At 35.2% G+C, this 13,639-nt stretch overlaps 2 protein-coding genes across 2 annotated transcripts in view; both read right to left on the bottom strand.

Annotated features, from left to right (window-relative positions):
• The window catches only part of LOC124637940 (ras-related protein Rab-23), a 43,811-nt gene that overhangs the window by 1,698 nt on the left and 28,474 nt on the right, over positions 1-13,639 (bottom strand). The window contains exons 2-4 of the mRNA XM_047174683.1: positions 7,884-8,081; positions 4,488-4,650; positions 2,469-2,548 (exon numbers count right to left, since the gene is read on the bottom strand). Of these exons, the coding sequence (XP_047030639.1) occupies positions 2,469-2,548; positions 4,488-4,650; positions 7,884-8,038 (398 nt within the window). The 5' untranslated portion in view covers positions 8,039-8,081. The remainder of the gene's footprint in view (positions 1-2,468; positions 2,549-4,487; positions 4,651-7,883; positions 8,082-13,639) is intronic.
• On the bottom strand, positions 2,661-3,613 carry LOC124637942. The gene has a single exon (XM_047174686.1). The coding sequence runs from the start codon at positions 3,284-3,286 to the stop codon at positions 2,720-2,722; it is 567 nt and encodes a 188-aa protein (XP_047030642.1). The 5' UTR covers positions 3,287-3,613; the 3' UTR covers positions 2,661-2,719.

Here is a 13,639-nt window from a genome sequence, read left to right as displayed (position 1 = left end):
GAAACTACCGTATTCTGATCGAACTCGCCATGTTTGTTTACATTTGTTGTTTTTTTAAATTTGAAGACGCATAGACAAGATGGCGACGGTGATAGAAGTTTTGCATCGAATGATCCGATTCGTTAAAATAAAGAATCGATTTAATAATTTTATATTATTTGATATTATAATATTACTAAATTGCACTTTTGTATACTATAATCTGAAAATAAATTAGGAAAAGTAAAATGACTTTATTTATTTTGAAAAAATGCTAGAAAATCAGTGGTAGAAAATACGTTGTAGTCGGAATATTTTTTTTTCGGTTTTTAGGATTTCTGAAGACCGCAAATTTTGAAGACTTATTTATTTTTTCGGGGGTTTTATGTACAGAATTCCTGTAGTCCTGCCAAACTTAATGGCGGTTCGTTACTTCCGACTTTTTAACTGAGCGGCAAAGCTATTTGACGAGAGCTGTAGTTAGGTGTAGTTATCGCAAAATTTTATGACGATTTTATTGTTTGAAAGGGCAAATAGGTAGTCGGAACTGCTACTCGCAGTTCATCGAAAGCTGGTCCAAGATGGAAGAAAGATGGCCGCCGCTTACTTATTTTTCTTTTCACAAATCTGTCAATACGGGTATCAAATAAATTGCATTGACTAGTAGAACAAGAAAGATTATTTTTGACCGACAAGCTATAAAGAAGCGCGGGGTCGCTACTCCCCGTCATCCGCCTCAGATCCTCAGAAGTCCTGCGGGATCATTAGGATCAAAAATATTAAGTCGATTCCTAGAGGAATGAAGCAATTTTTTTTCGCCACCAAAGGACAATGAGCGTTTTGATCTACCTCTCCTCTAGCATTAAGTAATACATCAATAGAAAGCTTATGTTATATAAAGTATTTTCTTGTACGGCGGCGATTGTCATTTGTTAGTATTTAGGGAGTTGGACCATGTTTAGTGAAATAATAACTATGTCTAAAATCTACTGTAGCTTCTTAGGTACTGACAATTTGTTAGAGGTATTTAAGTATGAAATGTTCGATTTAAAAAGGCCTTTCCAGTGATATATAATTAATTACTAGAGAAGGAATCTAAGGACTTGAAACTAACTATCGATAAAAAACCTTAAACATGTTCTAACATCTAAAGTACTAAGAATTGGTAAGTAGTATGTAAGTACAAAATGTAACGCTTAAAAAGACCTTTCAAATGATGTATGACTCATTACTAGAGGGGGAGTAGACCAACATTCAAACATCTCGCCCAATGTCCTTTACGCCGCGCAATGGTGGCCGAATCATTGTTGTGACTCACGCACACAAAAACCACGGTCTGCTCCGATAAAACTTTCCTGAAAGACCGTTGATGCTATCCCCGCACCCCGCGCGCCATTCCGGCGCGCCATCTGAATTTTATTCGAAATTTAAAATTCAAAGGACTTATGGGACACCCAGTATAAAAATTTTACCTATGCTAAAAACTTTCATAAAACTTTAATATTTTTTCTTCACAACAAAAACAAATTGAACCTATAATTTAAAATTAAGAAATAAAATTGAAATAAGTTTCTATTAAAAAATATGTATAAAATTGGTATTCGATTATTTACAATAAACATCCGATTTAGGTATCGAATGCACACCGCTGATTGAAAAAAAAAATGTACTCTGTTCCAAACTCTACTTGACTTTGATCTTGTAAATTGTTCATTTTTATTGTGTATTTTATGTGCTGATTTTTTAGTTATGAATCATAAATAAGTGCACGAAATGTATTGCAACGGATTGAAAATGTTATAAATATGACGTTTGTGTTGTGTTTGAGAAAGTGATGCGATTATTTATTGGTAAGTTTTCACCAAATTTGAAATGCCTAACTTTTCGATAGACTTAGAAACACCGTAATTATTATCTATTTCTGAATTAACTGACCCCATTTGACCTTCGCACGTTGTTGTCAAATAAGTGAGCTCTAAAGTTATAGTTAAAATACTTCTGATCAGGCATTACGGACTTAGAATTTATGTGTTGAAAGTTAGTACAAATTTTTGAGTTCCATGTCGCGATTCAAAATATCCCGCCGAATCAACGGTAAAGTCATATGTCAAAACCTTGTCGAGCAGAGGGGTTAAGTTAGAGGTTAAAAGAAAAAAAAAAAAAAAAAAAAAAAAAAAAAGAGCTTAGATGTTACATGTGGGAGTGATCACATTAATTGGTTTGTCTGCCTTTCAGGAAAGATTGAGTTAATCAATAAAATTCAGACGTTATTGTAGAGATAAGTTGGTTTTTATTCGCATATATTTTATTTATAGAGATTAGCTGTGTATGACTACCTTAAATACCTACTCGTAAAAATAAGGAACAACCATCCCAATCGAATATTCTGCAGAAAAAAATAATGGCGTACCCCAGGGCTTAAGGCAGGGTCCATTGAACTAAAACTATTTCAATAAAAATTATCAAGAACAGTGGAAAGTAATACTTACGGTCCAACGACACATTGATCCATTAAATCAATTTTATTTTGAACTATGATTGTCGGGATTTCCCCGCATTCATTCTCCACCTGAAATAGAAAATAATTCATGTAAATAATCTCGACACTTCACGATTATATCAAGCATTAATGAATAATTACCTATTTGTTAAGACAAAGTGTATTAAATAACAACAACGCGTTTAAGAATCATGTCATTTTAATAAGTAAATAAGTATTTAATTTTAAATAAATTGAGTATTATAAGTTAAGTCTGCAATCCGGGCTTCCTTCGCGTCCATTCATTATTTCAATGCTGTTTGCAACGGCTTGCACTTCTGCAGAGCTCGGCAGAAATTTGGAATACAATATCCCACGACCACCAGCCGAACAATTAATGCCCAAAACATAGGAATCGTTCACTTTTTTGAATATGTACGTGGCTATATTTTTATCACAAGCACGATACATTTTCTTCACTTCTTGATCACCGTAATACACTAAATTGACCGTCTTGCCGGAGTTGTTCACGTATGTTGCTTTCATCACTGTTTCGTTTGCCGGTATGTTGAGAGTGCTGCACTCATTAGACTTCAGCGTCGCTTCCTGAGGTGACAACTTCTTGAAGGAGATATTCTCGCAGCTGTCCCGTTGCCTCTGATTCGGGGGCCAGAAGTACACTCCAAACATTTGTTCTGGCAACTCGTTCAAGTCATAACTCTCTCCTGTGGCATAGTATTGTATACATATGGACTCCCTGCTTAGAAAACAGTTCACTGAACACACTAAACTGGCGAGGGTGAAGAGAAACGCGTGAGAGCCGTGCATCTTCGCTAATAATTACTAGATTTAAGATGAATGTACCCGGTCCAAATATAGTTGGGGAATGTAAACAGTCGATGTGCGTTACTTGATAGCACTGTGTATTAGATAGTATACTGTCGGTACAGCCGTGTCGGGACACGGGCGGCTGTGTGAGCGAGTCACGACCTCACTTATCTTAATGTGCTGCTTCAATTAACAAAATATCTAGGAACATGGAACTGAATTTTAAGAGCTAGGCATTAAAATGTATGTTTTGAAGATTTATGTTTTAGATTAAATACTTTAAAAGTAGATAAACATCTCTGTTTTAATAATAAGGACTTCAACGTTGCGACATTATTAACTGCTTTAACATTTTCTCAGCAGTCTCTCGCTACTCGATTGCAATAAAATGGCGTAAAAAGTGTTCTGTATAATAACCAGTACGAGAAACATTAACATGTATGTTGTACAAGTTAGTTCAATCGTTAAGGATGTCGAATGCGGCCAATGACCAATGTGTGGCTATTAAAGTACAATAACTATAAAGTATCAGCACTTGCCAAACGCGCGGCAATACGGACTCATTTGCATTTTTATTGCTTGCACTAGCTGCGAAATCAAATCCCTTGGAACTGCGAACATGTACGATGTTGCATACGATTAGGATGTCCCTACTTACATACAGGTAATTTGTTTTTATTTATTTTTATTTACCAAAGAGTCTTTACTGGCTAGACATTAACGAGGTAATTGAATACGTTTTAAATGCATAAACATTAAATTATTTTAGATTAGACCTATTCAGATTGCGTCATTTTTTATCTTGGCTAGCCCGTTTTTCTCAGAGCTATCTTATGTAAATGCGCAATTTCTTCCGAGAAACCCTACCTACTTTTATGTATAAGTAAGTATGAATGAACTGCAAAGAGTAAACATTAATGATAGCGATGCTCTTTAGATTAGGAAATTGCAAAGAGGCGGCTTTGCTTATATCTTTATTTCTTACAGTTTAAATACATCCTGGGTTAGGTTGTGAATCCTGATAAGGTAAAATTAAGGATAACTAAAGGGTGATCATAATTTCATAACTTTCGTTTCCTGGATTATTTGGATGAACATATTTGGTGTAAGGTAAAGTTGCAAAATTGCAGCTCCCACTTCAGTTGATATTCTGAAAATTTAGCAGTTATTCAAGGGCAAACGAGTGGTAATAGGAAGGTACCTTGAGTTTCCAAGAGTGTAGCGAGAGGAAGGAGTCTCGGTCTGTGGTGCTGAAGGCGAGCACGCATGCGTGTGCGCCGCGGTAGTACGCCTTCGTGATGGCGTCGAACTCCTCTTGCCCCGCCGTGTCCCATAGCATCAGCCGGACTTCCTCGCCGTCGATCCTGAAGATTAAAGGCCTTTATGTTAGAACAAGTCTATGGTCGTAGATCTTACGGGCAAGTAATAGTAATGGTCACAAGATAAGAGAAGAAGAAGTAGATTGTGAAAATAATAGGTGTTTCATCAGTAGATCGTGACCATAATAGGACTAATTGTAGCACCAAACACACAATTATTTGCAATAGACAAATTCCAAAGACACCTTCTGTTTGATTTAACTACGAATGAATTGTAAAACTGCATCCTCTCTAAACATTCTTCATCATGGCATATCAAAAAGCTCTAGGTATATACCTATTCCTTGTAAGTACCAACCGGAAAGTATCATTGGCTTCGAGGAAATGTTCACTCATCGTCTTAAATGTTCAGGCTATTCAATTAGCCGCCATTTCCTCCAGATTGCACTCAATGACTGTTAGGATGTTATCAAACCAACATCGGACCACACCTGCGAAGCCCCTGATTACCCTAATTAAACTCACATATTCCGTGACTGCACGACATCAAGACTTGTCTAAATTGTAATTAAATGCATGGACATGCATGTAAGTGTCTAGACTTCCACTCGATGATCGCTCAATATTAATTTTATTATAATTCATGTGGGCAATATTTTATCATCATCAGCAATGGTGTTCCAGACGCTTATTATGTTTAGCCAATTATGCAGATCACGATAATACATAGTGGGTAACAAATGTCCATACAAATTCGTAATTTATATACATTTTGGAGAACATACAAGCCATCTCTAGCTATCGAAAAAACATTTAGGTATCTAGCATATATCATTCGCCACTCAGTTATCTCAGTTCGATGCTTTGGGCCTACATTACTTCTTATTTAAAATGTAACATAATTGATGATTAAAACAAAATACTTTGAACTTTTTTTGGGTCATGTAAACAATTGCATGCAAAGATAAGTCCGCATCGCTATTTTTATAGCACTTGAATTTGGGTTAAGCCCAGTTACCTAAGTAAAGTAGTTAAAAATATTTAAAGATCATCAATTTTTTACTCTTCGTCTTGTGGAACAAACGAAGTATCCCATAGTATTTAATATTCTAAAATTTATTTCAGATCACAGACCGCTTCTACACTATTAACTGAAGCAAAGTCCAGTACGAGCATAGGTCACATAGGTGTACACAAAGGAACCTGGTAGCCGGCGCCGATCTACAAGCGCTGGTTCATTCTGGTAACAGTTACATAGAGCAAGCAACGCACTAACGTAGATTTGAGCAATTTAGCTGGCCAAAAGTCTTTTTTTTTAAATAAAGGTTATCATCAAATTGTGGGTAAAATGGAAAGAGGAATACCCCAGCAATAAGAATTTACCACATCTACCTACCAAACATGCGATATGCGCTTGCACCAGGAGTTGGAACTTGACCTTAGTGCAAATTTTACGTTATACGTTTTTAGAGATCTCGGTAGACGGTATTAAAGAAAAATTATTTTTGTGCTATCTAATTGATATTAAGCAACTATTATGATGGATTCGAGTTGTGTAGGTAACAGTTATTATATTTTAATATATTTTAAGTGTGATCACTTAATTTTTTATAGTATTATTTCAATTTTAAAAGAGGGTGTGTAAGCAAAATATTTTTTTAGTAATTTTCTTGTTTAAACACAATTTTGTTATATTATCGCGTTCGACCGCGTAATATTTTTTTTAGTTTTAGATATTTGACATATTAAACTAGCTTACGACATATTTTTTGGCTGCGGATAGCTGCGGATGTCCGACTTACAGGCTTTTTAAGATTTGAAGCTCATACAAAAATAAAATACTTTTTTCTTTAAAATGTCACAAAGTGCATTTTTTTTTGTTTTGAGTACCTCTGGCGTAAAAATAGTGACCCTACGTTATATTTACAATAAAATACAATAGCAAGATCTGACTAATTTGGAAGAAAAACTAAATTACCTAGGAAACTAACTTTTGACCTATTAGGGTGACACACCTGATAATATAAGCAGTTTTAAACAAAGATTTGCATATTTTAAAATAGCTACGAAAGTAAAAAACTGAAACTATAAAAAAAATCCTTAAAACTAATGAGAATTGGTTAAGCAGAACATTTGAACGCCCGACAAGTGTTGGAAATCGACCGGGGCGGCCATCTAAATCACTTAAAGATTGTAGTGAGAGGACTAAACGAAGGAAAACTAAAGAAATACGAAACTGAAGAAATGTGACCAACAAAAAAAAAACATCAAAACAAGATTATTTTGCCCTGAAACAATAAAATATGCTACTACCAGCTGAATCAAACACAGAGTCTGATATATCAGAGGCAGAAAGTGAGGAATAAAAAAATATTAATTTTTTTTTTACTACATTACATATTATTTTGAAATAGATATAATAAAAAATATCATAACTACTTTTAAAATGAAAATATATGATACTCTACATTAAAAAAAAAATATTTACGGTTTTTTTCAATAAAACATGCTTATTATCAAAATACAATGCTTAAATAAAATAAATAATAAAATAAAGATAGAAAAAACGAAATACATTGTAAAATATTTTTGGCCGCCTAAATTGGTCAAATCTACGTATGTGCAACGTGAAGCAAAAAGGACCATGCCCATCTGTGCCCCAGTAACGCCCAGAGAAAGTATATTACAAGATAGCCCTATTAATTAAAAACTAGAATTATGATGATAATTTGAAATCTTAAAAAGCACCGGTTAAAAAATAAAAAAAATAAGACATTCTTGTTGATATTGCAGTACATGACATCGTTTCAATCATGCTTTATTTATTACGGTCTGGAATCTCGTCCTTTGGCTCATGTATATATTCATTTAATGTATACAATATATTCAAATAACTGACATGTTTATCTTAACATACAATTAAGTCAATTCATGATGATCATGAAGTTCCTAGTGAAAAACTAATAGCAATGCTGTCTATAAACGACAAAATGTATAAAAAACCAGTGGGAATTTATCATGTTTAATGTCCAATATCTTTTGAATCGGTGCTTTATATAATATTAAATCTAGATATCTTACAAATATGGCTGTAAAGCTATCGTATGACATAGAACTGGAATTTGGGCATTGCATGGCGTTGCTGACTTTTGACTCCATACTAATATGGGCATGATCCTTTAAATGAACCAGCTATGATTAGCCCTGGTAGAATCAGCGCTGGTTAACATCTTTGTTCTGAACCTAAAGTACCTATACGTCAATAGAAATGCACTCACTCAATCTGTCGCTCCAAGAAGTCGACTCCAATAGTCTTCTTGTAGTCCCTGGTGAAGGTGCCTCGGCAGTACCGCTGTATCATGCTGGACTTGCCGACGCCGCCATCGCCCACGATCACCACCTTGAGTGCCACCTCCAGGTCCTCCTCCCGCATCGCGACACACCCGACCCACACATTAGTGGTCACTGATTTGGTTCTGGAACGAGAGAAATGGATTTTAGACATTATGGTGATAGGGTTTAAATTGGAGCAGGGTTAGAAGTTTGGGGGAGGCTTGATAAAACGGGAGGCGTTATGAGTTAATGAAATGAAATGAAATGAAATTTCCCTCTACTAGCAAAATTGTTAGATGTGGTAGACGTACAGTTTTGCAAAGATTTGCCTAATTCACTTGATCTAGGTATTGTCTGTTGTCATCCTTAACAGTTAACAGAGGCAACGCTAGATTGAATGGGTGCAAGAAAAAATATTCAAAGGAAATAGATTAACAGCTGCGCATGTGCACAAGATACATTGCTATTACAACTGTGACAAGCGTTATAATTAATCATCCCTTGATGACAATTTATTCACTGTTTCTTATCTCTCTAAGCCGAACATGCTTGTTACACTACAAAAAAGACATATGCTATTCGAAAAATAACCCAACTGTTGAATCTTTAAGTTAAAACTGCAAAAACAATACATATGCAGGAGCAGTTACTAACTTTATAAATACCTATATGAAAAGCCTGTCAAGTAAACTTAATTCGCTACATAGTACACAAGTGACAGCGGTTTTGTATCAAACTTGTTTTACAATATGAAAAATAAGGTCGTAATTGGTCCGTGACCATAAGCGCCGTATTCAATGAGTCACAGGCGCCTTTAAAGTTACGCCCAACACAAAATGAGCCTTAGCTCAGTCTGAAATATATGTAGTGTCAGATCGCACCTAATTAGCTGCTGTTTTAATGAACACCGTTGTTTATGACTGTTTATTTATAGGTTCAATATTGAAGTTGATTACTTTTTTGGTTCTGGATATTTAGCGAGATTCTGGACGGAGTCCAGAGTATTGTACCTACCGTAAAAATTCCAATTGCAAAGCTAATAATGGTCCAATCAACTTATAAGAATTACCTACATATTATGGTATAATCGTACTTATTGTCCAAGTAGATGTTCCCACATTACCACGTAATGAAAAAAACAGAACCGTCATCAATATTATTCTCATTAAGTCCAAATATGAAAGCGCCGAAACATTAACTTTTAACAACCAATCATTGTCCGGAAATGGTAAACAGGCCCGGTCATCTTAAGATCTCATTTACTTGTTCAGTTGTTAAGCCTGGCCGCACGACGGTCAATTCGCAATTCGTTAAATCATTGTAATTTTACTTTCGACGCATTCCGCGTTTCTCCGACAGACGCGGATTCCGGCAAGTCATGCGAGCAGATGAAGCACTCCGATTATGTCAACATTAGCAGAACAAACATTTTTCACTGGAACACTGAAAGCGCGGAGATAGACGATACACGTCGCTCGTAATATCAATAGTTTTGCAAGCATGAGTAAATTGACATCTACGATTGATTTTAATAATCCATCTGGATGCTTATTTGTTGACTAGGGAAGATTTCGAAATTAGCCCTGAGTGAAATGTTCCTGATATCCGCATAAAGCACCTAAACTATCTTCAATTTTATTATACTTCTTCTTTCTTCAGCTGTGATTGAATCGTCTGCCTGATTCTGGATTCTTGCAAAGTTATGCCGTGCATTGATTGCTAGCTGCAGTAGGTACCTGCCTTGAGCCAAAACTACCTAAACTAATAGAAACCACGGAATAGTACCTACGAAAGTATCTGCCTGTGTCGTAAACTGTATAAACGACCGTACGAAGAGTCCACGATGTTGATAGCAATGAATTTTATGGCATGATAGTTAGAAGTCAGAGACCAAGGAATAATTACCCAATTAGAATTGAGGATCAATATAACGGATTGTCGATTGGTCAAATAAACTGGATGGACCTGTAAAGGACTGAATACTCTTCAGTAAAATGTTCAGTTTAACAGGTGCAGTTCGATTCTTGTATCTAATGATATTGATAATATTACCGTGGTAAATAATTGTGATAATTTAGAAGTTAAAAAAAATTCATCGGTTTTTTTAGAAAAGCATTTTAATCCAGAAATAGAGATCTCCAAAATTGGGTCACAAGGAGTGTCTGTAAATCGACGTACTCCCGAAATTAAAGAACTGGATAAAAGCATATAAGTAGAAGTGTGTTTGCAATTTGGATAACATCACAACTCCCTAAACATCAGTTTTCTAAATTGTCCGTTACAACATAAATTGAGTTCAGAGATAATATTATTAATATCATAGAATAGAAACGTCACCAGTTAATGAATAATTGTCTAGCTTCCAGTCTAGTAAGACTATAATTTGCACAGATGGTAAGTATGATGATCATTATAATGTACCACAAAGCGCCGGTATCCTGTCTGTCTGTGCGTAACTATAAATATTCATTAACGTCTAACACAAACTGAAGACATATAAATACTAGTAAAATGTTTGATATTCCACTTTAATGAGATTTGGAGAAATAAAACTTTCAAATCAGATTTTGTTTGAAATGATTATTCAGATTTCGTATTTTTCAGTCTAAAGAATGATCTACTTTACTGTAGCTTAACTACCTAACTAAAATCCGCAATTCCATCTGTATCTTGTTTTTGATTTCGGTAGTATATCAGTATCCAATATTATTCTGACTAATTTCGTATTCGCACTAATTTGTATCTTGTGTCAATCCAAGTACCTACTCTATTTACACTTTCCTTGTATACCTATATATTATCTCCATCCACACTCTTGACAAAATTCCACGTTTAGCAACATTTCTCGATGAATCGCATTCAACAATAAATTCCGTGCCAGCACCGTGTCGGACGCATCCTAATAATGCAGTGTTGAAACAAAAACATATCGATATGAATTTCCCATGGCTAGGGAACCATCAGAGCGTGTAAATAGGTTGATTGCATTACGATTATAAATTCGTGTTTGCACATTACTAAGAAACCTCTTCGCGTGTGGAGAATTCTGCATGTTATTTGTGATTACCTACCTGTTTTTGCGGTCTTTCGGTCAATCTGTCGTATGGACTACTTCTTGCTCTTTGAGGTCGAAATTGCCTTAGCAATGTTTCTATTATTTAAATAAGGTCATAAAAATATGAATCACAAATATACACCTCATTTCATCTCATTAAATTAAGTTTATGGGATAGTTAAGTTAACAATTTATTGAATAAAGTTATTTTGTGTTTTTAAAGTTACTCGTAAACTTGTTGTAAAATAATTTATATGTTTACTAGCCTCTGCCAGCGGTTTCACCCGCATCCCGTGGGAACTACTTCCCATACCGGGATAAAAAGTAGCCTATAGCCTTCCTCGATAAATGGGCTATCTAACACTGAAAGAAATTTTCAAATCGGACCAGTAGTTCCTGAGATTAGCGCGTTCAAACAAACAAACAAACTCTTCAGCTTTATAATATTAGTATACATAGATTAGTGCTGCCTTGTAATAGAAAACGATAGATGTAATAGGAAACTATAGATTATATTTTGTTTTTTAGTCTGTCTGTCCACTCTCTTTGCAAATTGCAACTGCAATGATCCACTGCACATTAAGTTGATTTATTTTATGACCCACAATAGTTGTTCCGGCAAGTCTGAGTGTTCGTAATGTCAAATGAAATGTTTTTAATGCACCCATGTTCGTAACGGTACCGGAGAAACTCCTCAAAGAAAGGAGGAACAGGTGGAGAAAGTAGAATTTATTATTTAATTTGCCAGCTGGGACTTTGTACCATTATAATGTGCTGGGTCTTGGCAGTAGGTCTACTAAGTATATAAAATACTAGCCGTTTTCCCGCGGTTTCACCCGCGTACCGTGGGAGCTACTGCCCGCACCGGGATAAAATATAGCCTATGTTACTCGCAGATAATATAGCTTTCTAATGGTGAAATAATATTTAAAATCGGTCCAGTAGTTTTTGAGCCTATTCATTACAACCAAACAAACAAACAAAGTTTTCCTCTTTATAATATTAGTATAGACGAAGACAATGAAGGCGATTCTGGGTGTGAAATCTAGATAAGTTTTCTGAATATATCCAGTCTCGTAGGTACCTAATAACTTTAACAAAAAGGAGTTAATGTTACCTACATACCGCTTTCAATACTTACTTCACTTTGAATTCGAATACTTTGTACAAGTTACAATGTGTTATAAAAACTTTGAAAATAATTTAATGCCATTAAGGTCTGGTTAACTAAACTAGCCCCAAACAATGGTTGGGAAGATGATTTAATAAAGAACGATAAATCATAATGTTACGACGACATAAAATGCAGTAGCCATCGCCCTACCCATGATTTACTTAAGATTTATGCACTACTGTGATTCAAATTGGGCTATTGTGATTTGATTGCATTGCCTATTTTCTATGTTTTTTTTCATACCTGCTTTGAATTCAAATATGCTTATTTAAATTGTATCTTTTCAGGGCATGGGTGAACTACAACTTATGTTTCAAACCAATAAAACCTTAATTTATGACGAGTAACTATCTACATTTCCCGATAAGAAAAAACTTTATAGAGAAAACAAAAAAGAGTATCATAGAGTTTTCCTTTAATAAGCATACGTTCCTCAAGACTTCCCCGGCCAGTTGCACAAATACTAGTTACAAATCGATCAACAAAAAGCTATTTAACGTTCGGCCTCTAAGCTTTCGTTCACTACACAACTACATACTACATATCTACGAGTACTACAATTATATGAGTACCTATCGGAATAAGCGTCAAAGTGCGAGTAAAGTGAACCTCTGGGAAAGTGCTCGACCCAGTTACAAGACAAGTCTAGCACGCGACTCCGCTCACACAAGCGTGTTCGCGTTTCACACGTGACGGATGATCCGATCTCTGATAAAACTTGATAGTTTTCGAAGATTCCCAGTGACGTAAGGGTAACAAACCTATCTAGCCATCTTTCCGTGAGAGTTATTATTTAATTATGAATATTTTATGGAATAGGTAATGCTAAAAGTATTTGGCACCTTCAATAAGAAAGGAGTACGTAACTTGAGAGATGGTTGATGTCTAAATACGATATGAACTTGGTTATTTTATAACAAGATAGAATGGGTAAGATAGAAATAATAAAAGAGCTTCCACAAAGATCATATAGATGGAAACAAGGCAAAATAAATTTATCAACAGACAAGATCCGCTGAAGTGTAAGAAAATTAATCTCAACGGCTGAACAAATTACACAATAGCCCATCTTATCTCCAGCAATTTCCTTACAAACCCTTAAGCAGCTCTGCCATAAAAGGTAAAATTACAAAGGTGGACAATCCTCAATGGAATATGCAAATTTAATTGGCGATAAATTGCGTCTGAGCAGATCTATCGACAGATTGCCAAACATTTTATCTCTCTCATTTATCCGTTGCAATTAGCTGGTTTGCACGGCTCTGCTGCGGATTTATGATCGCCGTTGCGAATCGCCAGTAATTTGTTCCTTTTTTACAAGAATTTAGAATTAAATACTTAGATAGTTTTTGTGGATTTAATTGCAGACGTTTTGTTGTTTGTTATTTTCTTTCTTCGGAAACCATTGCTAATTTCGTTTGAAGTTTTTTTTTTTGCAATTTCTTCTGCAAATTACAGCGATTTTAATGTAA

The sequence above is a fragment of the Helicoverpa zea genome, chromosome 17 (genome assembly GCF_022581195.2).
Source record: "Helicoverpa zea isolate HzStark_Cry1AcR chromosome 17, ilHelZeax1.1, whole genome shotgun sequence".
Taxonomy (NCBI): Eukaryota; Metazoa; Arthropoda; class Insecta; order Lepidoptera; family Noctuidae; genus Helicoverpa; species Helicoverpa zea.
Note: the sequence above shows the minus strand (reverse complement) of the source record. Positions and strands in the feature narration are given on the sequence as shown.